General features: G+C 36.5%; 1 protein-coding gene and 1 long non-coding RNA gene across 4 annotated transcripts; both read left to right on the plus strand.

The window, feature by feature from the left end:
- Window positions 1-20: 20 nt before the first annotated feature.
- LOC134270206 (dephospho-CoA kinase domain-containing protein-like) lies at window positions 21-2,914 on the plus strand. The gene is made up of 4 exons (XM_062752393.1): window positions 21-198; window positions 647-850; window positions 1,280-1,367; window positions 2,608-2,914. Exons 1-4 carry the CDS (start codon window positions 87-89, stop codon window positions 2,891-2,893), a joined length of 690 nt encoding a protein of 229 aa, XP_062608377.1. The 5' UTR covers window positions 21-86; the 3' UTR covers window positions 2,894-2,914.
- A 1,798-nt stretch (window positions 2,915-4,712) lies between these two features.
- On the plus strand, window positions 4,713-20,383 carry LOC134270240 (uncharacterized). 3 transcript variants are annotated; one of them, XR_009992748.1, is made up of 4 exons: window positions 11,760-11,862; window positions 12,102-12,209; window positions 19,626-19,725; window positions 19,863-20,383. It is a non-coding gene; the product is annotated as an uncharacterized LOC134270240 (long non-coding RNA). The 3 variants fall into 3 exon arrangements; XR_009992746.1 differs by lacking the exons at window positions 11,760-11,862; window positions 12,102-12,209 and adding an exon at window positions 4,713-4,909; XR_009992747.1 differs by lacking the exons at window positions 11,760-11,862; window positions 12,102-12,209 and adding an exon at window positions 12,262-12,486.
- The last annotated feature ends 1,104 nt before the right edge of the window (window positions 20,384-21,487 follow it).

The following is a 21,487-nucleotide window of genomic DNA, read 5'->3' on the forward strand; positions in this document are numbered from 1 at the left end:
TACTCTATCCCGTTCTTTAGGCAGCTCCATCAAAATGAAAGTAGAAGATTTAACAACTTCCGGTTGAATCCTTTTTAGGGTTCGTTATGTTTTTGGTTGGGTTGACAGGGGGCATTGCCTCAGGGAAGAGCACAGTGGCTAAAATATTAAAAGAACTGGGTTGTACTGTCATAGATGCGGACGAAGTGGCCAGGGAAGGTATTGTTAAACTGTTGTATTTTTTTCACAGAGAAGCTATCTCATCGCTGTTACTTAAAAATGACTTTTTATCTTATTTTTCTGTTCAGAACTTGATACTTGGTGATACAGAACAATAAATTTAATAGTCAGGAAAATTCGATCGCTCTGATTGGATTGCTAGGTCGTTATGTGTTTTAAATATAACTTTTGCCGTTCTGGGTCCAGTCAAACAAACAACAACAAAAAATCAAACCCAGAAGCTTCATATCTTGACTTTTCATACTTACATAACACGAGTCTGCATTTTTTTTTGGGGGGGGGGACTTTTACTTCAAAGTCACTTTTAGTTGGTCTAGTGTATACATTTAATTACTCTGCAAATTTTAGGGGGGGGGGGGTCTGGACCCCATCCCACCACATGGATTAGATCTGTGCATGAGGATTGATGTGAATTGTCTTTTTTCAGTGGTGCTTCCAGGAACACCAGGCTGGAAGAAAATAAAAACTCATTTTGGAAGTGATGTATTCCAACCCAATGGAGAACTAAATCGTGAAAAACTCGGACAAGTGATATTCAATGATTCAGATAAAAGAAAAATTCTTAATTCTATAACTCATCCTGAAATCTACAAAGCTATTGCTTGGAAAGTTATGAAAAACTTTTTGATTGGTAGGTACAACATATACATGATGTATATATATATATATATATTATTAATTAAGCAGCTGTAAACTTTGTTTTTTGATTGTAGGTGCATGTGTAAATTTAAATTAGGCTAAGTGATCCACTGATTAACTTGTGATTTCTAAACTTTTTAGAGGAAAGTTGTTTTATTGATTGAAAAAATAGTTTTTCCATCATCGGAACCCACAGGTTTTTTTCTCCCTCACATGACATTCAACATACTGGGTACATGTAGTGTAACATAGAGGAAACCTGTTGGTTCAGGCAATAATTTTTCCCCTACCTTTTGTGATAATAAAATCTTGTTAAATTGTTCATCTTTATACAATTATGAAGACATATATTACTATGAAGTGTTTCTTTTTTTTTTATACAAATTGAAGCTCTAATAACATTTTAATTTTCTATTAACAGGACAGCATTTTATAGTTCTTGATCTTCCATTGTTGTTTGAATCAAAGAAGATGGTCCCATTCATGAGTTACACAGTGGTAGTGAACTGGTAAGGTTTATTTATCACTTAACTATGAGAAACAACTGGTAAAGTCTATGAATTATAAATTAATAACAGACAACTAAAAAGATCTCATTTTCCTACTATTTTAGTCATCTGGTTAGACTCTATTCAAGACAAAAATGTGGTAGAAAACTGAAAATGTCTCATTAATTACTTCACTTTGGTAAACAACTAATTTTATTTCTTCATGCATGTTAACTCTATTGCTACAATGTATAGGGGAGATGTTTTTGTCAAAAATAGTGCACAATACAGCAAAACTTGTTTAGTACACATTGGCGTCGGAAGCAAATTGAAAGTGGGGGGGCTATTAAAGTGTAAAAAAAAAAATTTGTACCTTCTAAAAAACCTGACAAGCAAAAAAAAAAACACCACCACTCCACTTTCTCCATTTTAAACCTATACTAAGACGTATCTGTGGAAAGTGGGGGGGCTAAACCTACGAAGATATGTTCACTATCTATACTAAGCATCTATTTTGAAAAAAAGTGGGGGGGCTAAGCCCCCCTAGCCCCCCCGGTTCCGACACCTATGGTACAAACACGGATATTGCGAATTTACGGTTATGGCGAAGTCATCTTGGATCCCCATCTAATAAAATTTAATGACTTTCTTATACGGTTATAACAAATTACGGATATAGCGAAGTAATTTCACAGGTCCCATTGACTTCGTTATAACCAAGTTTTACTGTAGTTTGTTTTGAATTTAACATAAGGGATCCTAATTCTCATATATTTGTACATGTATTATCATCGCTACAAACATGCATCTCCTAATGTAAGTACAAAACAGTAGAGCTACAGTCTTGTCAGAGACTTCCAATGCATTTTTTCAGTAGAGCTACAGTCTTGTCAGAGACTTCTGGTTCCTAACTCTCTGTATTCTTTCATTTGAGCTACAGTCTTGTCACAGACTTTTGGTTCCTTATTCTTTGTATTCTATCATTAGAGCTACAGTCTTCTCAGAGACTTCTGGTTCCTAACTCTCTGTATTCTTTTATTTGAGCTACAGTCTTGTCACAGACTTTTGGTTCCTAATTCTCTGTATTCTTTCATTAAAGCTACAGTCTTATCAGAGACTTCTGGTTCCTAACTCTCTGTATTCTTTTATTTGAGCTACAGTCTTGTCACAGACTTTTGGTTCCTTATTCTCTGTATTCTTTCATTAGAGTTACAGTCTTGTCAGAGAATTCTGGTTCCTAATTCTATGTATTCTTTCACAGTTCAGAAGAACAACAACTACAGAGACTCATGAAGAGAAATAATTACTCACGGGAAGCAGCTGAAATCAGGATCAAAGCTCAGATGCCTTTAAATGAAAAATGTAAGCTGTGTAGCCATATTATTGATAATACTCAGGACGTACAAACTACATATTACCAGACTGTGAAACTTCATCAGCAGTTGTCACGGAGTCGTCTCTACTGGAAAGTCCGGGTGCTGTTAGCGGTGTGTGCAGGAACTGTGATTGGCCTTACTATATATGTAGTAAAACTTGTATTTAGGTAACAATTAAACTGTTTTAAATAATTGGTATTTTGTTCTTTTATCGATTGTAAAAATTTGAGGCAAATTCAGGGAATGGTTAAGTATGTTCAAGTATGTTCCAAGGAAAAAGCAAAGATACCTGTATATCTATTCCAAATTCATTCATTATGCATTAGTGAGTCCGAGAGGAACTTTCCTTAATGCTTTTAATTTTTTTCTGACTTTGACCTTGGATTCAGTAAATTCAAGGAAAGAGCTAACTTTTTCTGACACATTGACTTTACATGTATCCAAAACATGATCTTTTGTCCTTTCCAAATTTTGTGGATAAGAATGGTTCCGATGAAGCTGCTTCTGATTTTTTTTTCAAATTTCATACAAGACTAAAGCTATCAACTCTCTAATGATTTTCTGACATTGACCTTCTATATGGCATAAATCTCACTTTTCATGACTTTTCCATGATATATTTTACTTTGAAAAAATACACAAATGTAATGGTAAGATCTAGTGGTTCATCTGTGACGACCTTTCCTATATGTATGTCCTCGAACTTGTATGTCCTTGAACTTTCATATATATCCTAAAAGACTGACTAAGGACAAAGTAGGAAAGTGAGGTCAAGGACAAATATATATAAATTGCATTGTTCTTTCTGTAAGGAAATCTGTTAAAGTTTGGGATTTTGGGTCAGGGGTACCAGGGGGGAGGGTTCGAATGATTATATACTGAAAATGATTCAATGCTTTGAAATTTGCTCCTTCATTTAAACGAACATTTATAATGAGCAAGGTGCCTTTTCCAAAAATTGTGAAATGTGCGGACCTAGGGTCAGGGGTTCCTGTTGGGTTGGGAAACTACTGATTATTGCTGATTATTACTGATTAGTAGGGACGCGTTTTTTGTTCCCCTTGTCTGTCGCTGGGTATTAAATTAACTAATTAAACTTAAAGCATACTAAGCAAATAGTTATGATGAGCAATGGTGCCTCTTTCAAAATTGTGATTTTCTTAGCCTTTGGTTTAAAACATGAACCAAATTCTTTGGAAAGTTGTTAATGCTACTCAGGTGACCTATAAGATATGCGAGTCTCTTGTGTATCTCTTCAGTATATAAAAGTAAACCTTGGTCCTAACTTTTAAACAGTTCGTAATAGGGCTCGTCATAATTGACAGGTGTATTTCTTGTTACAAGCCCTCCCCTTGGATACGAGCAATTTTGACCTTTTAACCTAATTTTGAAAAAACATCAATCTTGGCCATATCTTTTGACCAGTTGGTTCTAGTCCTTGAATTTTCACAAGTGTACTTCTTTTTAATAACAAAGCCTTTTCCTGGGCACCTTTAATTTGAACCTTTAACCTAGACCTTGGAGTTTGATCCACATTTCATAAATCTTAACCTGTTAACCTTGGTCAAAAGATTTGAATGGTTAGTACTTGGGCTTTCATATTTCAAAGGTATATTCATTGAGCCAAGTCCTTTCTTCTAGTAACTTTTTCACCTTTTGACCTTGGAGTCAGACTTTAACATTCGCCAAAAAGCTGCTTTACGTTGGCATCAGTGTTTCACAAACACATGTTGTTGCTAAATAAACATCAATTGCAAACTTAAGATATTTTAATGTGAATCGTAGTCCGACTATCTTTTAAATAGAATTACAAAGTGAAGCTTGAGGGCATCACGACCAAAATGGGACGTGCAGTACTAATGACGACGTATCTTAATCTCCCCTGAAGTAAATACAATGCAATTAATCCGGCGAACCCTACTGTTCACAAAATTGATTTCAGAAATGAAAAGTTAAAACAGCTTGGCTAGAAGGTCTGAGAGAAAAAGAGAGGATTCTTTTATCGATTTATTGAGTCTTTTTTTTACCGTGCGCCGAGATTGATGGTGTTATATTTTCTAAGACACATTTGTTGATGGAGGAAAGCAACAGTTCTAAGGAAGTTATGCGGAAACAGGGGGAAATGGTGCACTGACTGAAAGATTTGGAAAATTAATTGGAAGAGAGAAAATACGCATTTCTACTGTGGTAAGAAACTATTTTAATTTGAAATGGCTATATGGCTTAATTACACTCTGTATATGGCTTAATTAACTGAAATCCCTAGATCATATAAATGAACATCCTTATAAGAGCGTACTTATAAAATAAATTGTGGATTGCGTAATTGAACTGCTATTCCTATGCAAAAAAGGGCGTCTTTCGATCTTTCAGAAGTTTATTTATGCCGTGATTGTGAAAAGGTGTTTGTAAAGAGAAATGCAATCGATTACTCTAGATATTGAGCGTTTTTTCCAGTTAATGTTACCGAATGTATGATTGTTGACAAAATCTGAGATTTATTTCTTTGAGAGCATTTGCTACGCAGAAGTAGGAACTTAAGGATAAAACGGACATCTAGATGTATCTGAAATGTACCGGTACATGCTTAATATATACAGATTTAGGCTTATAATTTTTTTCTGTGCACACTACATGTATATCAGTACGTAGTTATAGTAGTTTAGTTATAAGAATCAGATGCACTTCAACATATCAAAATTCGGATTTTCCTCGAAAGCATTTGGATCCTCTATTGTGGTGATGTCTAACTCCCAGGGTCATGATTTCAAAAGTTTATCAGTATATGAACGCTACCAGAGGATGTTGGAAGATTACTTGGCCAACCATAACCCAACGGTTCCAAAAGAAAGACTTTAATTCTTATTGAAGATACATTTTAAAGAATAATGTGATTTAAATTTGTGTAACTTTCAAAGAAGGGCTGTAAGAGGTTCAGCAGCCTTTCTGTTTTTAGCTCACCTGAGCCGAAGTGAGCTTTTCTGATCACATTTTGTCCGTCGTCCGTCCGTCTGTCCGTCCGTCTGTCCGTCTGTCTGTCTGTCCGTCTGTAAACTTTTCACATTTTCAACTTCTTCTCAAGAACCACTGGGCCAATTTTGATCAAACTTGGTACAAAGCATTCTTAGGTGAAGGGGAATTTAAATTGTTAAAATGAAGGGACATATCCCCTCGCAAGGGGAGATAATCAAGAAAAGACAAAAATAGGGTTGGGTCATTAAAAAATCTTCTTCTCAAGAACCAATGGGCCAGTAAAGCTGAAACTTATGTGGAAGCATCCTGGTATAATGTAGATTCTAAATTGTTCAAATCATGACCCCCGGGGGAAGGGCGGGGCCACAATGGGGAATCAAAGTTTTATATAGAAATATATAGGAAAAATCTTTGAAAATCTTCTTCTCAAGAACCACTGGGCCAGAAAAGCTGAAACTTATGTGGAAGCATCCTGGTATAGTGTAGATTCTAAATTGTTCAAATAATGACCCCCGGGGGAAGGGCGGGGCCACAATGGGGAATCAAAGTTTTATATAGAAATATATAGGAAAAATCTTTGAAAATCTTCTTCTCAAGAACCAGTGGGCCAGAAAAGCTGAAACTTATGTGGAAGCATCCTGGTATAATGTAGATTCTAAATTGTTCAAATAATGACCCCCGGGGGAAGGGCGGGGCCACAATGGGGAATCAAAGTTTTATATAGAAATATATAGGAAAAATCTTTGAAAATCTTCTTCTCAAGAATCAGTGGGCCAGAAAAGCTGAAACTTATGTGGAAGCATCCTGGTATAATGTAGATTCTAAATTGTTCAAATAATGACCCCCGGGGGAAGGGCGGGGCCACAATGGGGAATCAAAGTTTTATATAGAAATATATAGGAAAAATCTTTGAAAATCTTCTTCTCAAGAACCACTGGGCCAGAAAAGCTGAAACTTATGTGGAAGCATCCTGGTATAGTGTAGATTCTAAATTGTTCAAATAATGACCCCCGGGGGAAGGGCGGGGCCACAATGGGGAATCAAAGTTTTATATAGAAATATATAGGAAAAATCTTTGAAAATCTTCTTCTCAAGAACCAGTGGGCCAGAAAAGCTGAAACTTATGTGGAAGCATCCTAGTATAATGTACATTCTAAATTGTTCAAATAATGACCCCCGGGGGAAGGGCGGGGCCACAATGGGGAATCAAAGTTTTATATAGAAATATATAGGAAAAATCTTTGAAAATCTTCTTCTCAAGAATCAGCTCAGTGGGCCAGAAAAGCTGAAACTTATGTGGAAGCATCCTGGTATAATGTAGATTCTAAATTGTTCAAATAATGACCCCCGGGGGAAGGGCGGGGCCACAATGGGGAATCAAAGTTTTATATAGAGATATATAGGAAAAATCTTTGAAAATCTTCTTCTCAAGAACCAGTGGGCCAGAAAAGCTGAAACTTATGTGGAAGCATCCTGGTATAATGTAGATTCTAAATTGTTCACATCATGACCCCCGGGGGAAGGGCGGGGCCACAATGGGGAATCAAAGTTTTATATAGAAATATATAGGAAAAATCTTTGAAAATCTTCTTCTCAAGAACCATTGGGCCAGAAAAGCTGAAACTTATGTGGAAGCATCCTGGTATAATGTAGATTCTAAATTGTTCACATCATGACCCCCGGGGGAAGGGCGGGGCCACAATGGGGAATCAAAGTTTTATATAGAAATATATAGGAAAAATCTTTGAAAATCTTCTTCTCAAGAACCAGTGGGCCAGAAAAGCTGAAACTTATGTGGAAGCATCCTGGTATAATGTAGATTCTAAATTGTTCAAATAATGACCCCCGGGGGAAGGGCGGGGCCACAATGGGGAATCAAAGTTTTATATAGAAATATATAGGAAAAATCTTTGAAAATCTTCTTCTCAAGAACCACTGGGCCAGAAAAGCTGAAACTTATGTGGAAGCATCCTGGTATAATGTAGATTCTAAATTGTTCAAATAATGACCCCCGGGGGAAGGGCGGGGCCACAATGGGGAATCAAAGTTTTATATAGAAATATATAGGAAAAATCTTTGAAAATCTTCTTCTCAGGAACCACTGGGCCAAAAAAGCTGAAACATATGTGCCCATGGAAGGATCATGGGGTAGTGTAGATTTCAAAATGTCTAAATTATGATCAGTGGGGTAGGGTGGGGATGCATTATGTATAACAAGGGGGAAATCTGGTAAAGAACAGAATGGTTAAAGCTTCTCAGGTGAGCGATGTGGCCCATGGGCCTCTTGTTTTATAAACCGCTTCGCGGTTTATGAAGCGTAAACTGCCCCAAGTTATGTTATATCGTATAACAAGTTGAAATTAGCTTCATTCCTTAAGTGTATTTTTGTGACAAGGCCTTGCTCTAGATACCATTTATTTATTAACCTTTGTTGATATTGGCATTGGAGTTCATCCCATTCAGTATAATTTACATCCCCTTCCTTCTTTCATCTCTCCTTGTACTCCTATTCCCTTCCTTTCTTATATAGATCTCTCAGCACTTTTTTCTTCTTTTTTGCATTGTAGATTTGTTTGTTGTACATCACGTGTTTACAAATTTGCTTTTTTTAGGTCACCTGAGTCACTCAGGTGACCTAATACAGACCTATTGCTATCCGTTTTCGCCCATCGTCGTCCGTCGTGTGTTAACATTTGAACATTTTCAGCTTCTTCTCTGAAACTGCTAAACCAATTTCAACCAAATTTTGTATACAGCATTTGTGGGTGAAGGGGAACAAAAATTGTGAATTTCATGGTCCCCGCCCCCCTGGGGCCTGAGGGGTGGGGCCAAAACCACCGAAATTATTGCAATCTTTAAAAATCTTCTTCTTTACTCCTGGACATCAAGCAGGCAAACTGTTGACATGAATGTAATGAGCATTGAGTCCTCTACCAAAATTGTGAAATTCATGGCCCCAGGGTCAGGGGTTTTTGTGCTAGGGCGGGGCTAAATAGATTATATAGTGAAAATGCATTATTTCTTTGAAAATCTTCTTTTCTGCTCTTGGGTATTAAGTAAACTAACTAAGTACATAGTTATGTTGAGCAAGAGTGCCTCTACCAAAATTGTGAATTTTATGGCCCCAGGGTCAGGGGTTCTGGTGTTAGGGCGGGGCTCTATTGATCATATAGTGAAATGCATTTATTCTTTGAAAATCTTCTTCTCTGCTCTTGGGTATTAAGTAGACTAACTAAGTACATAGTTATGTTGAGCAAGAGTGCCTCTACCAAAATTTTGAATTTTATGGCCCCAGGGTCAGGGGTTCTGGTGTTAGGGGGGGGGCTCTATTGATTACATAGTGAAAATACATTAAATCTTTGAAAATCTTTTCTTTGCTCCTGGGTTTTATGCCAATGATCCAAGTATATATATTTATGATGAAGAAAGGTGCATCTAGCAAAATGATTATTTTTTATGCCCCCTGGTCGGGGGGGGGGGGGGGGTGGTTCATAGTCTGAAAATAAATTAATGCTTTGAAATCTGCTCTTTTAGTATTAATCAATCATTTTATGATAAAATTTGCAAAATTTTGAAATATGTGGCCCTAGGGTCAGTAGTTCCTTTGGGATGAGGTGCACAACTGGTTATAAAGTGGAAGTGCATTTTATCTTTGTTGCTCTGATCTACATCTGGGTATTAGGTAAATAGACTAAGCATGCTAAGTTCATAATTATGAGGAGCAATGGTGCCTCTTTCAAAATTGTGAATTGTGAATTTCATGGCCTCTGGTTGAAAACACGAACCAATTTTAATTGTTTGAAAGTTGTTGCACGATACTCAGGTGACCTATAAGGCCCGTGGGCCTCTTGTTTGTTTGTGGAGAGGACATTCTAAGTTGGCACAACTTGTGTCCAATCTCATTGATTATGTTTTAATAAAATATGTTTAAATCAGTTCATCCCACTTTTTAATTAATTTTTAATTCCCACAAGGGGCATCACTGTTTCACAAAATATAGTGCATCATGTTCAAGATCTTTTTGATATGCTGCGCCATGATAAAGATTCGTGTCGGGGGAAAGCTTCATGTGGGACAAACAGTAATAAGTTATAGTATAATACACATATTCCTCCTACACAGCGTATGTTAAAAGATTTAAAGCACAATTAAACTCGAGATGCATGCCAGGCTCCTACAGCGCGGCGCGGCATCTTCGCTAGCCAAGGGTTTCTGATACGCTACTCTCCTCAGGAACCCTTGGCATACAGTGCAGTCAAAAGACGGGATTGTTTTCGTCACGTGATAAAAGTGATAAAAAGCTAAATACACGTGCATGTTGATGATGACATTTTTGTGATCCCATTTTGTATGTAGTGCCAATCGATGCATTAGAGTTACAGACATCGTTTTCCGATATTTGCAGTCAGTACAAATTTCTTGCAATCATGGTATGGCTAACGTAAGTTACATTGGGTCTAGTAATTGAGTTCCATAAGTGAATAAAAAGGCAACAACATGTTGCTGTGCAGTTTGTTTTTAAATTTTCAACCAAAAAAGTTTTTTCGGTTGTCAGAGACAGTAACTTAAAAGGTTTCCAACCAACCATGATGGTGACGTTGGCGCGTAACAACGTCACATCAAGATAGGGCTTTTCATCATGCTACCTCGGTTATTGTCATTATCACTGACATCGATATTTTTACAGAAGACAGTCATACTCATATTTTCACCCTAATACTGACAGAAACTCTCTGCTCTAATTGGGTACGCAAGCTTGGCAACTTTCCGTCGATTTTTACTCTCACACGCGCAGTACGCGCCTTATGTGTAATGTTTTTAGCATGTTCACGCTGAGAAAATGTAGTCAGTGTTTGTCGGGACTTCCTTACAAGCATTCACGTGTACCTAATCAGCTAGATTCTGTAAATTCTATCCTAAATCGAAAATTCGTAGGATTCATTGGGCGGGGGGATTTGTTGGCTTTGGAATAACACAGCCATTCTCAACCATTAAGACTTTCGTCGGAAGGCTTGAATGATAATTCCAGGCGCGGATCCAGAAATTTTTTCCAGGGGGGGGGTCCACCCAGTCAAAAAAAAAAATCCAGTCCCATAAATTTCTTGACAAGCAAAAAAAAAAAAAAAAAAAAACCTTAACTCGCCCAAACGTAAAAAAAAACTTATTTCGTGGTGATGTTGGTGGTGGTGGGGGGGGGGGGGGTTAGGTAGGTAGGCTATGACTTCTACTGCCTCAATTCTTTCACTTTTCATACCCATTTCACACATATTCATGTTCACCGGGGGGGTCAGCGTTTTCCAGGGGGGGTCCAAGGTGACTTTTCTCTTGCTTTAGTATATACATTTTTTAACCGTCGAAATTCCGGGGGGGGGGGGGTCCTGACACCCCCGACCCCCCCTCTAGATCCGCGCATGAATTCTATGAGAAAGATAAATGCTCAGGTGAACTCAATGCACACGAAAATCAAGGCTGTTACTGATGCGCAAGGGAGATGATGAGAATTTTTATTTTAATTTTAGGGGGTATCGACATATCAATTTCAATAACTCAGGAATTATCAGTCAAAGTCACACAAGATTTCGATTACTTGTTGTTTAAAGTTGGATCAAATTGTTTGATAACAATACTGGAAAACATATTGGAAATAAAAGTTTTAATTTTATTCAAAAATTTATTATGCGTTTCTTTTTCCTTTCAGTTAACTTGCGTTTTTCATTTCCGAGATTAAAGAGTCAAGAAGTATCCAGAACTCAAATATCGTCATTTACAAAAAAAACAAAAAAACAATTGCTGATTGGGTGTACCGAACCCCACTCGGCAAACCTCGGCTGATTCCGTGGACTACATCAAACGAGGTACGAATCGGCCGAGGTGTACCGAGTGTACCGATCGAGAAAAAACCCAACTTCTATCAACACCATATATGCCAAAGATTATGAGGAGAGTAGCGTATCAGAAACCCTTGCTAGCGAAGATCCTTTCAGGCAAGAGCCGCGTTATACTTGTACGCTTACAGAGGCTCTTTATTCTGCACTCCATTGTGCATCAACAATGTGCCTAACGAATAAAACCGTATTATTTTCCCCATTTCGCAAACAGAGTCATTGCTATGGGAGGCATAAAACTGACAGGATTTTATTTGAAGCTAGAATTTCAAGCTTTTCAAAGTAAGAAAGAAAGATAAATAAATAAATACTAATAAATTAAAAATACTAAACAAGCTCGTCATTAATATTTTTTTAATGCCCCTAAATGTTGTTGACTCCGATACTAGATTCACATGTAACTTAACATTTATATTCTGTTTCGATTTCATTTGAAAATATGTTTGCTATTAATTTAAAGTTTTTCTGCATGAAGCCGTGTGCTGAGCTGTTCTAGTTTATGTTATGCAATTTATATTAAGCAAACCGCTATTGCCACGAAAGCAGGCAAAACGCAACTAGAACAACAAAACACTTTATGTCAAGTACTCAAGTAGGAGCTGGAGAAAGGATGTAAAACCACAGTACTGGTAAGTGAAGTTATAACAAATATATAGTGATTTACTGGATCTGAATTTTATGTGATACTGTACAGAGGAAACGGATCGCATTTCCCTTGTATGTTTTTTTCCTTATTTTCTGGACGTGCAATTGTGTATTTATTTCCCAGAATTTTCTGGGAAATGTTGCTCTAGAGATAGTGTGGATGAGTATTTGTAAACTGGAGAGAATTCAGAACACGTAATAACAAGGATTAAGGAATATCATTGACTAAGTTGGGAGTTGTGTGCCTCGCCATTAAACAGAGTAAGTGTGAAATGACGATCCCCTTCTCGCATAACACACGCACGTCTGTAAGTGTAACATTTTTGTGTAAACAAATCAGAAGAATGTTATAATGATTAAAATCCAGTCTCTGTAAGGATTTACACTTATTTAAAGGGGTGTGCCCCAAAAATGTGTTTGGTTACAGAGAGGGGGCTTTCTCATACTACTAGAGGTATTGTATGAAAATGTTCAGCCAAGGCATTAGAAGGTTGTGTAAACGGTGTGTTTGCTTTACACATTAGCTATTGCTTCTTTTTATTTTCACAAGATTTTATGATAAACTGATAAAAGAGATGATGTGTTTTTCGTAATGTTGACAAGGACCTGTTTACTGTATTTGTTCTGCGACCCAGGCAGGGTTCTTCTGAGATTGACCCGGATAAGATGGCACATCTATGGAAAGCCATTAGGGAAGATGATAAACTAAATCGTTGCTTTATGATGTGTTCTTTCTCTCGAAACGTTCACCCAGTGGAGTACAATACTGATAACACTGTGGGATGTAGAGGTCGGTCCTTAGGGTGAGAATGTATACACCGAGGTCCCATGTCGCAGAAAATACAGGGTGATCCAAAATATCTGATACCATTTCAAATGATAATAATTTTGTCAAATATTAAAATACTCATTATCCAAATATTTCAAATTTTAACATATGATATAACATTTTTTACAATACATGCCTCTATGTTTTTACGCATTCTTTAAAATAATAATTCAGTCTCAAACCAATGCTTTTATTCACTGCACATGCTCTACGTGACGTCCATTTTTTATTCAGGATTTTTTTTTCTAATTATTGATCAAATTTTAGCATAGATATCTTGTTTATCTTTCCAAATTTCTGGGTTAATTGCTAATTTAAGATCCTTCAGAGTGTACGTTTGACTTTAGATTATCCTCTTTTTGTATGAAAACCCCCCACAAGAGAAAGTCCACTAAATTAAATCAGCGGAATGTAGGGCATAACAGTCTTCTCCTGAACGAAATCAGTTCCTTAAAGAATGTTTTCTGTAACAATCCAAGGACTTGTCCTGAGTCCTAATGTGTGTGTGTGTTTGTGTATGGGGGGGGGGGGGTTGCTCCATTTTGTTGGAAGTAAATATCAGCAGTATGAATACCTCTTCTGTGAGAGCTGGAATAAATTCGTTAATCAGAAGGTGCAAGTAATGGTCACTATTAACAGTTTTCGCCTCTCCAACAACTGTGACAGATTAAACATTTCTGGTTGTCCAAAGCCTTCCATTATTTTAAACTGGCAACTTCTAGTGAACCAATCTTTTGAAATCTTTTCACTTACCCGAGTAACTTCAGTTTGTTAGCTTAGTGTCCGATGAATTTCTTTTTCTCATGATACTAAATTCCGTTATGGGTGAATGTGTCTTAAATTATAATTGAGCAATTTTTGCAGCTCTCTGATTTGATCTATCCATGTTAAATAAACAGTAACAAATTTATGACGTCATAACATCATGATAACATCAAATTTTTTCCGTATTTACATATTTATCAAAATGATAGATGTAGCAGTTTGAAATGATGTATAAATGAAATATGTTGAATGATTATTGACAAAGTTATTAAAAGTCAAAATAGTATCAGATATTTTGGATCACCCTGTATCTCTTACTATTCATACTTAAGGTCTACGATGTCCGTAAGTGCCGAGTATAGGACAAAAGAACTATATGCGGTATATTGCATATATTTGCCCCCACAAAAGTCAAATTTTGAAAACTTCCTGAAATGTGCTGAATTCAATAAATTGTATGAGAAATATAAATTAACAGAAAATGTTATAGTGTCAAAGCAGTGTATTCACAATTTTTGTTTTTATGACGTCACAAACTAGTCCGATTTTATATCCTTTTTCAGAAAGAGGACAAAATGGACAAAATTTCAACAATTTTAGCTTTAAAATTTATAGAGCAAGTTTGTTCAGGAACAATTTTGACATATTTCATTGATATTATCATTCTACACATTATATCAAAATATTGATCCTGAACACACATGCGCTCGGTGACTTTTACTCAAAATATCGACGAAATATGTACATTTTTTTGTAAAATTCATAAAAAAGTGAAATTTACATCATGTTTGTGACGTCATTACGTACATATGGCGTCATTACTCATGAAAATATTCAGTGCTTTGAAGTCAGCATATACTCCCCTGTTTAAGAACTTAATTAAATATATCTCCATCAAAGTTTGATTTGGGGGGCAAATATTGGTCCTTACCGAATCAAGTTCTTTGCAGCTTTCTACCGGCTAGTGGTGTAGTCTTCATACGAGTAAAAAATCTTGAGAGGGACGTTAAACAACATACAACCAAACAAACACATTATCTTCTTTCGTTTTAGTAAACTCAGGTGACCTATTGCTATGCGTTTTCGTCCGTTGTCGTTCATCGTGCAACGTGGGTTAACATTTTAACATTTTCATCTTCTTCTCTGAAACCGCTGAACCAATTTCAACCAATATTGGCATATAGCATCTATGGGTAAAGGGGAACAAAAATTGTGAATTTTGTGGTCCCTGCCCCCCTGGGGGGTGGGTTCAAAACCTCTCAAATTAGTGCAATCTTTAAAAATCTTTTTCTTTATTCCTGGACATCAAGCAGATAAACTGTTGATATGATTGTAATCAGCATTGAGTCCTCTACCAAAATTTTGAATTTCATGGCCCCAGGGTCAGGGGTTCTAGTGCTAGGGCGGGGCTAAATAGATTACATAGTGGAAATGCATAAATTCTTTGAAATTCTTCTTCTCTGTTCACGGGCATTAAATAAACTAACCAAGTGCTTAGTTATGTTGAATAAGGCTGCCTCTTCCAAAATTGTGAATTTCATGGCCCCAGGGTCAGGGGTTCTAGTGCTAGGGCGGGGCTAAATAGATTACATAGTGAAAATGCAGTATTTCTTTGAAGTTCTTTTTTCTGCTACTGGGCATTAAATAACATTACCAAGTGCATAGTTAACTTGAATATGGCTGCCTCTTTCAAAATTGTGAATTTCATGGCTTTCAGGGGTTAGTGCTAGGGCGGGGCTATAAAGATTATGTAGGGAAAATGAATTATTTCTTTGAAAATCTTCTTTTCTGCTCTTGGGTATTAAACCAATGAACTATGTACATAGTTTTGAGGAGAAAGGATGCCTCTTTGAGTTTTTAGCTCACCTGAGCCAAAGGCTCAAGTGAGCTTTTCTGATCAAAATTTGTCCGTTGTCTGTCGTCGTCGTCGTTGTCGTAAACTTTTCACATTTTCATCTTCTTCTCAAGAACCACTGGGCCAATTTCAACCAAACTTGCTACAAAGTATCCTTGGGTAAAGGAGATTCAAGTTTGTTCAAATGAAGGGCCACGCCCTTTTCCAAGGGGAGATAATTATGAATTGGAGAAAAATTAATGGCATTTTTAAAAAATCTTCTTCTCGAATACCACTGGTCCCGGAAAGATGAAACTCCTGTGGAATCATCCTCAGGTAGTGTATATTCAGATTTTTTCAAATCATGACCCCCAGAGGTAGGGTGGGGCCAAAATGGCCGATCAAAGTTTTACATAGGAATATATAGGAAAAATCTGTAAAAATCTTCTTCTCAAGAACCACTGGGCCAGGAACGATGAAACTCATAAAGAATCATCCTCAGATAGTGTAGATTCAAGTTTGTTCAAATCATGACCCCTGGGGGTAGGGTGGGGCCAAAATGGCCGATCAAAGTTTTACATAGGAATATAAAGGAAAAATCCTTAAAAATCTTCTTCTGAAGAACCACTGGGCCAGAAAAGATGAAACTCATATGTATGGAATCATCCTCAGGTAGTGTAGATTCAAGTTTGTTCATATTATGACCCCTGGGGGTAGGGTGGGGCCAAAATGGCCGATCAAAGTTTTACATAGGAATATATAGGAAAAATCTTCTTCTCAAGAACCATTGAGACAGGAAATATTAAACTCCTGTGGAATCATCCCCAGGTAGTGTAGATTCAAGTTTGTTCAAATCATGACCCCCGGCGGTAGGGTGGGGCCAAATGGCCGATAAAAGTTTTACATAGGAATATGTAGGGAAACCTTTTAAAATATTCTTTTCAAGTACTTTAAAGCCATGCTTAGTAGTATTTATAGGGAATCATCCTCAGGTAGTGTAGATTCAAGTTTGTTCAAATCATGATCCCCTGGGGGGTTAAAATTCAAGCCCCCTCCCCCCCCCCCCCCCCCCCCCCCGTTAGTAAACTTTCAGTTCTGATCTGATGTTTGCTTTTTCCTAGCCAATTGCTCAGGTGAGCGATGTGGCCCTTGGGCCTCTTGTTCTAATTTTTTTTCCTAAGAAAGTAACAAAACATGATTTTTGCAATGTAGAGTTTTAAAAGCTAGTATCAAACAGTTATATACATATATTATAGCGAAAGAAAATCGCTGAAACCAGGGGCGTGGCCAGGCTACTTTTGATATGGACGCCCGAGTAGGCAGGGGGGAGGGGGGAGATAGGCCTAGTGAATTTTCGACGTGCATAAATTCTACCCTCCAGTGATCGCATTTTCTTTACACTTTATACAGTGTAAGTTTGTGGCGCAGCCATATAAAGGTCTTTTCTGTTATTGTACAAAATGCGGATAAACACTCAAAAATGAGAAAGGAAATGTCCAATATCGTTATATGCAGGAAACTTAAACAATTTTAAGCTTTTGAAGAGTCAAAATACGTAAGGTAAAATAGTCGGTTAGAGTGGTTTACTGATTTAGACAGGCCCTGTTATTGACTGTTAGACAGACCGGTAATGTTAGGGAGACTGGAGAATTCTTTTCAACTCAATTTCTTGCACTTAACTTATGTATATTTTATACATTTTAAAATGAATGTTCATTGTATCATGTTTTTTTAAGGTAGAAACATTAAAATAGATCCACATGACACACATTATTGGAGAACAAGCCTTTTTTCGCCGCAAACCTCATTTATTTTTTATCATTCGAAAATGTTTCAAAGTAATTGTATTTTTTATAATTATTTTATTTATTGTTTGCAAAATGATGTCCATGTTTTAAGAGCATACACGCATACATATGGAAATTACGTTTCTCTTCTCTCTCTCTCCTTATTTTCGAGAATAATTTGGACATTTGTGATTACAAACGTACGCCTGGCTTTACGTGCCTGAAAACAGATTGCATCCCCTGATGCTGTGCGGGGCTCAGACTGATTATAAGCTTATAGTTTGTCTCAGCTGTTACCGAATATAGAAATCTGGTCAAAGTAATTTATATGATTGAATTGCTGCAGGCATGTAAATATGATACAGTGCACACAATTTTATACTTCAGAATCTATATGCAGAGTAAAAACTTATTAACAGGTTTATTGATAATGTCTATAATTATGTATTTATTTGATTACTCTTTTCTACACTGCACTACTGATATGTAAATCTGAACTTTGTATAGCTAACATCATCCCCACAAGCCAGGGACCCCGAGTCAACACGTTGCCGCTGGACCCCTGGCATTGCGAGAATGAGACAACATTTGTAAATAAACAATACAGATTTCTACAAAATGTTTCTGTGCATTTATTATTTACACAAACAACATACATGTAATATATTTTAAGGATATAAAATCAGGATTGCGGGAACCCAAAAAAAAGAGAAGATTTTTTCTTCCGGGACCCCCCCCCCCCCACCCCACAATTTTTTTCTTTGATTCAATGAAAGACAGTTGAAGGACATTGCTAGGTGGTGTTTATATGTGGTGTCTATATGTAGTGTCTGGAATATCTTTACTGTACGGATAAAATGATATTCATAACATTCCTTTCCCTTAAATTCTACTTTTAGCAACATTTTGCACAATGATACATAATTAAAACATCATTAAAACACCGCCTTTTCTTTATGTGTATATGTAGCTGTTTTTTTCGTAAGCACAGAACCTACCAGCACTCAATATACAGACGTGATTTAATACTCTAGTCAGAGATTCTCACGGAGATGCTTTTATTTTGCTGATCTGCTCTCTCAGTATTGTATGATATAAAGCTCAGGCCTCTGTACAAATCAATACTACCAATCCATTAACAGCCATTCCGAAGCCCTGTCAATACGCCACGCAAACATTAAGGTAACATTCCTATAGGATTTCATTTAGTGCTTTCTAAGCGGATCCATATCAAAATCGTCTCGTGGGGACTTTGTTTATAGAGATTGACCAGAAATGATAATGAAGTCTGAAAGAAGCTATGGTTGACAATGGCGAATTTTTTTTCTTCAAAACAGTCTTGATAATCCAGAAGTCAAAAAAAAAATCCAATCCCAGAAATTTCTTGACAAGCTATGCTTGACAATGGCGATCTTTTTTTCATACCCATTTCACATATTCGCGTTTACCAGAGGGGGGTCAGTGTTTTCCAGGGGGGGTCCATATACTATATATTTTTTTGCGAGGTTTTTCATTAGGATCCGCGCATGTTGATCCGTCCGGATCGAAATTGCGAGGTTCTTTCATTAGAATCTTGGTTCATCTGTTCGTCCGTCCGGCTAATCAACCAAGTTTTTAGTTATTGTATTTTTGATTAGGTTGTTGATTTTTCTTTAGAACTAGTTGTTGTATACACATATCAAAATAAAAAAAAGTAAAATACGAAATATTTTCCTTATGCTACAATGTATCTTCTTAAATGACCTTGACATGTACTGACCTTTGAACTTTAAAAATTTTGAACCTTAAGGTTTGCTATGATCATCAAACTCCTCCAACTCCACAAATACATAAATAAGCAAGAGAAACGTAAAAACCACAGGCATATGACGTTACTTATTTTTCTTGTAATAAAAAATATATCCCCTACCTAATTATTAGGCAGGGGGAATTTTTTTTTATTATAAGGAAAATAAGTAACGTCAGGTACCTTCGGTAAAAACCACCTACTTTCTAAATGAGAGCATTTATGGGGCTTTGAAATGACAAATGATTGAAAGTAAATGTTTCTTATCAAAATATCGACATTATTTCTGGTTCATGACGTATCCCCCCTCCCTTCTCGCCAAAACTGTGATCTATTGCATTTTCAAATAAGCGGAATGCAATTTGTTTATTGAACAGAACGATGTATTTTATTTTTCAGGTCAGAAATATGTAGCAGTGACACAAGATGTATGTGGTGCGTGTTTTATGTTTTCTGTGGAGTGTTCAAATCGTTTATGGACAACTTCAATTATTAATGAGTGAGTAAATATAACAGATTGTTATTACTGAGTAAGTTAATCCAACAAACTGCTATTACCAAGTAAGTTAATGCAACAGAGTACGTGTTATGACTGAATGCGTAAATGTAACAGATTGTAATAACTTCATCATCTAGGTTTCCCCCAGTGCAAATGGGCTAACGAGGAGTGTTCGACTGACGCAGGGTGCTGTAGTCAAAAATGTATTCAGAAGAACCCGGGGACGACTAAGCGGTGTAGTCAGAGCAGCCTCGGGGGACATTGTCTGTACAGGTACCACTGTGAGAACTACCTGATGTGTGGGGACAAGAAGCAGTGCTGCGCTCAGTACTGGGAGACGTGCTCAAAACACGAACACTGCTGTGACCCCGAGCATAGGTGTGTCCGCGCGGATGGATTCGTATACAAGAACTGCCTGTATCAGTCCCCCGGTGGGGCGGGAATAATGAGATTATCTCCCTTTTTAATTATGTTAATTTTGTACAATATCTTTGAACAATAAAATGGAATTTGCTGAAATGTACAGTCATATTTTGATTTTTTTCTATGCAAGATGTTGACTATTATAAATTATACTTCAAGCTGAGAGGATGTGTTCTGAATTCATCAATCCTTGCTGAATCAATATTTATTGGGATATTAAATTGTAATAAAGGAACTCACAGCTTATGATACTTTTTTTTCATCGAACTGTATGAATATTTTAAACTGTATTAAAACTGCTCTTAGCTTTACAAATTGTATTGTTGGATGACTTCTACGTGTGTCTTTATTAATTATTTGACGATCAATTTCCTGATAAAATCATGTAATTCTTTTATTTTTAAAGTATCCATACTACATGTACGTACATATGTGTACAATTTCAAAGAATGCGGGGATAATTTTATCCCAGGTATTTTTTCTACCAGTTAAAAAAAAAGACAAATGTGAAAGTTTCTATAATTAATGTGTTTATAGTTTATACATTTTATATTGATTCCGGGAGTTTAATGGGAGTTGACAATTTATTTCTGTATCTTTGGGGAAAAATATGGATTAAAAATTCATGTGCAAATTTGTTTTCAACATTTATCTAAATATTTGAATATTTATTTTCCCTTTGAGAAACGACATGAATTCCTTGAAGTTTGTATTTCATTTTGTCATAGCGATTTTTTTCTTTCCCTTATTTTATGGTTTTCATTACATTAATTCAGAATTAAATCTTTAGACACACACAATTCCCAATTACTAGTATATTTGTCGCTCATGGTAGTTCATGACGTCGTGAGTAAATTAAAAGGGGGTAATTGAAAGAGGGGACTTAACCAACAAAATGTGTAAACCCAAATTTTCAATGCCCAAATTATGTCTATCTTTGCAAAAAAAGGGGGAGGGGTGCTAAGCCCCCCTACCCCCAAATCCAACGTCTATGTACTTACATGCATATTTCTTATTCCCTGTAAATACATTAAAAGTTTTAAAAAATATGACTTTTAGCTGATAGATTTCAAATTAAAAATTTATGTAATTAATTTGCATATTTCTAAAATCAAAATTGATTTTAATGCCATTAATTCATTCAAGCAAAGCAAGGTACAGCATATGTTATAGACACTCATCGAGCTGTTTTGTCTCTTTTATTACATTAACCGATCAGATGAATTTCGGAAAACATCAATGTACCCGTCCGACACTGGTTCTTCACACTATATTTTCATTTGCCTTCATCATAAATGTTATTTGACTAAGTTTTCATAAAACATCACTAGTTTTGTGA

This window comes from Saccostrea cucullata, unplaced genomic scaffold (genome assembly GCF_032062105.1).
Source record: "Saccostrea cucullata isolate Sc308-1 unplaced genomic scaffold, CSIRO_AGI_Scuc_v1 ctg49, whole genome shotgun sequence".
Classification (NCBI taxonomy): domain Eukaryota; kingdom Metazoa; phylum Mollusca; class Bivalvia; order Ostreida; family Ostreidae; genus Saccostrea; species Saccostrea cuccullata.

Bases quoted from the DNA above. Each gene is read 5' to 3' on its own strand.
- LOC134270206 (XM_062752393.1), top strand. From the start codon at position 87: ATGTTTTTGGTTGGGTTGACAGGGGGCATTGCCTCAGGGAAGAGCACA. The intron at 199-646 runs GTATTGTTAAAC...GTCTTTTTTCAG, and splicing joins GGACGAAGTGGCCAGGGAAG to TGGTGCTTCCAGGAACACCA. The intron at 1,368-2,607 runs GTAAGGTTTATT...ATTCTTTCACAG, and splicing joins TACACAGTGGTAGTGAACTG to TTCAGAAGAACAACAACTAC.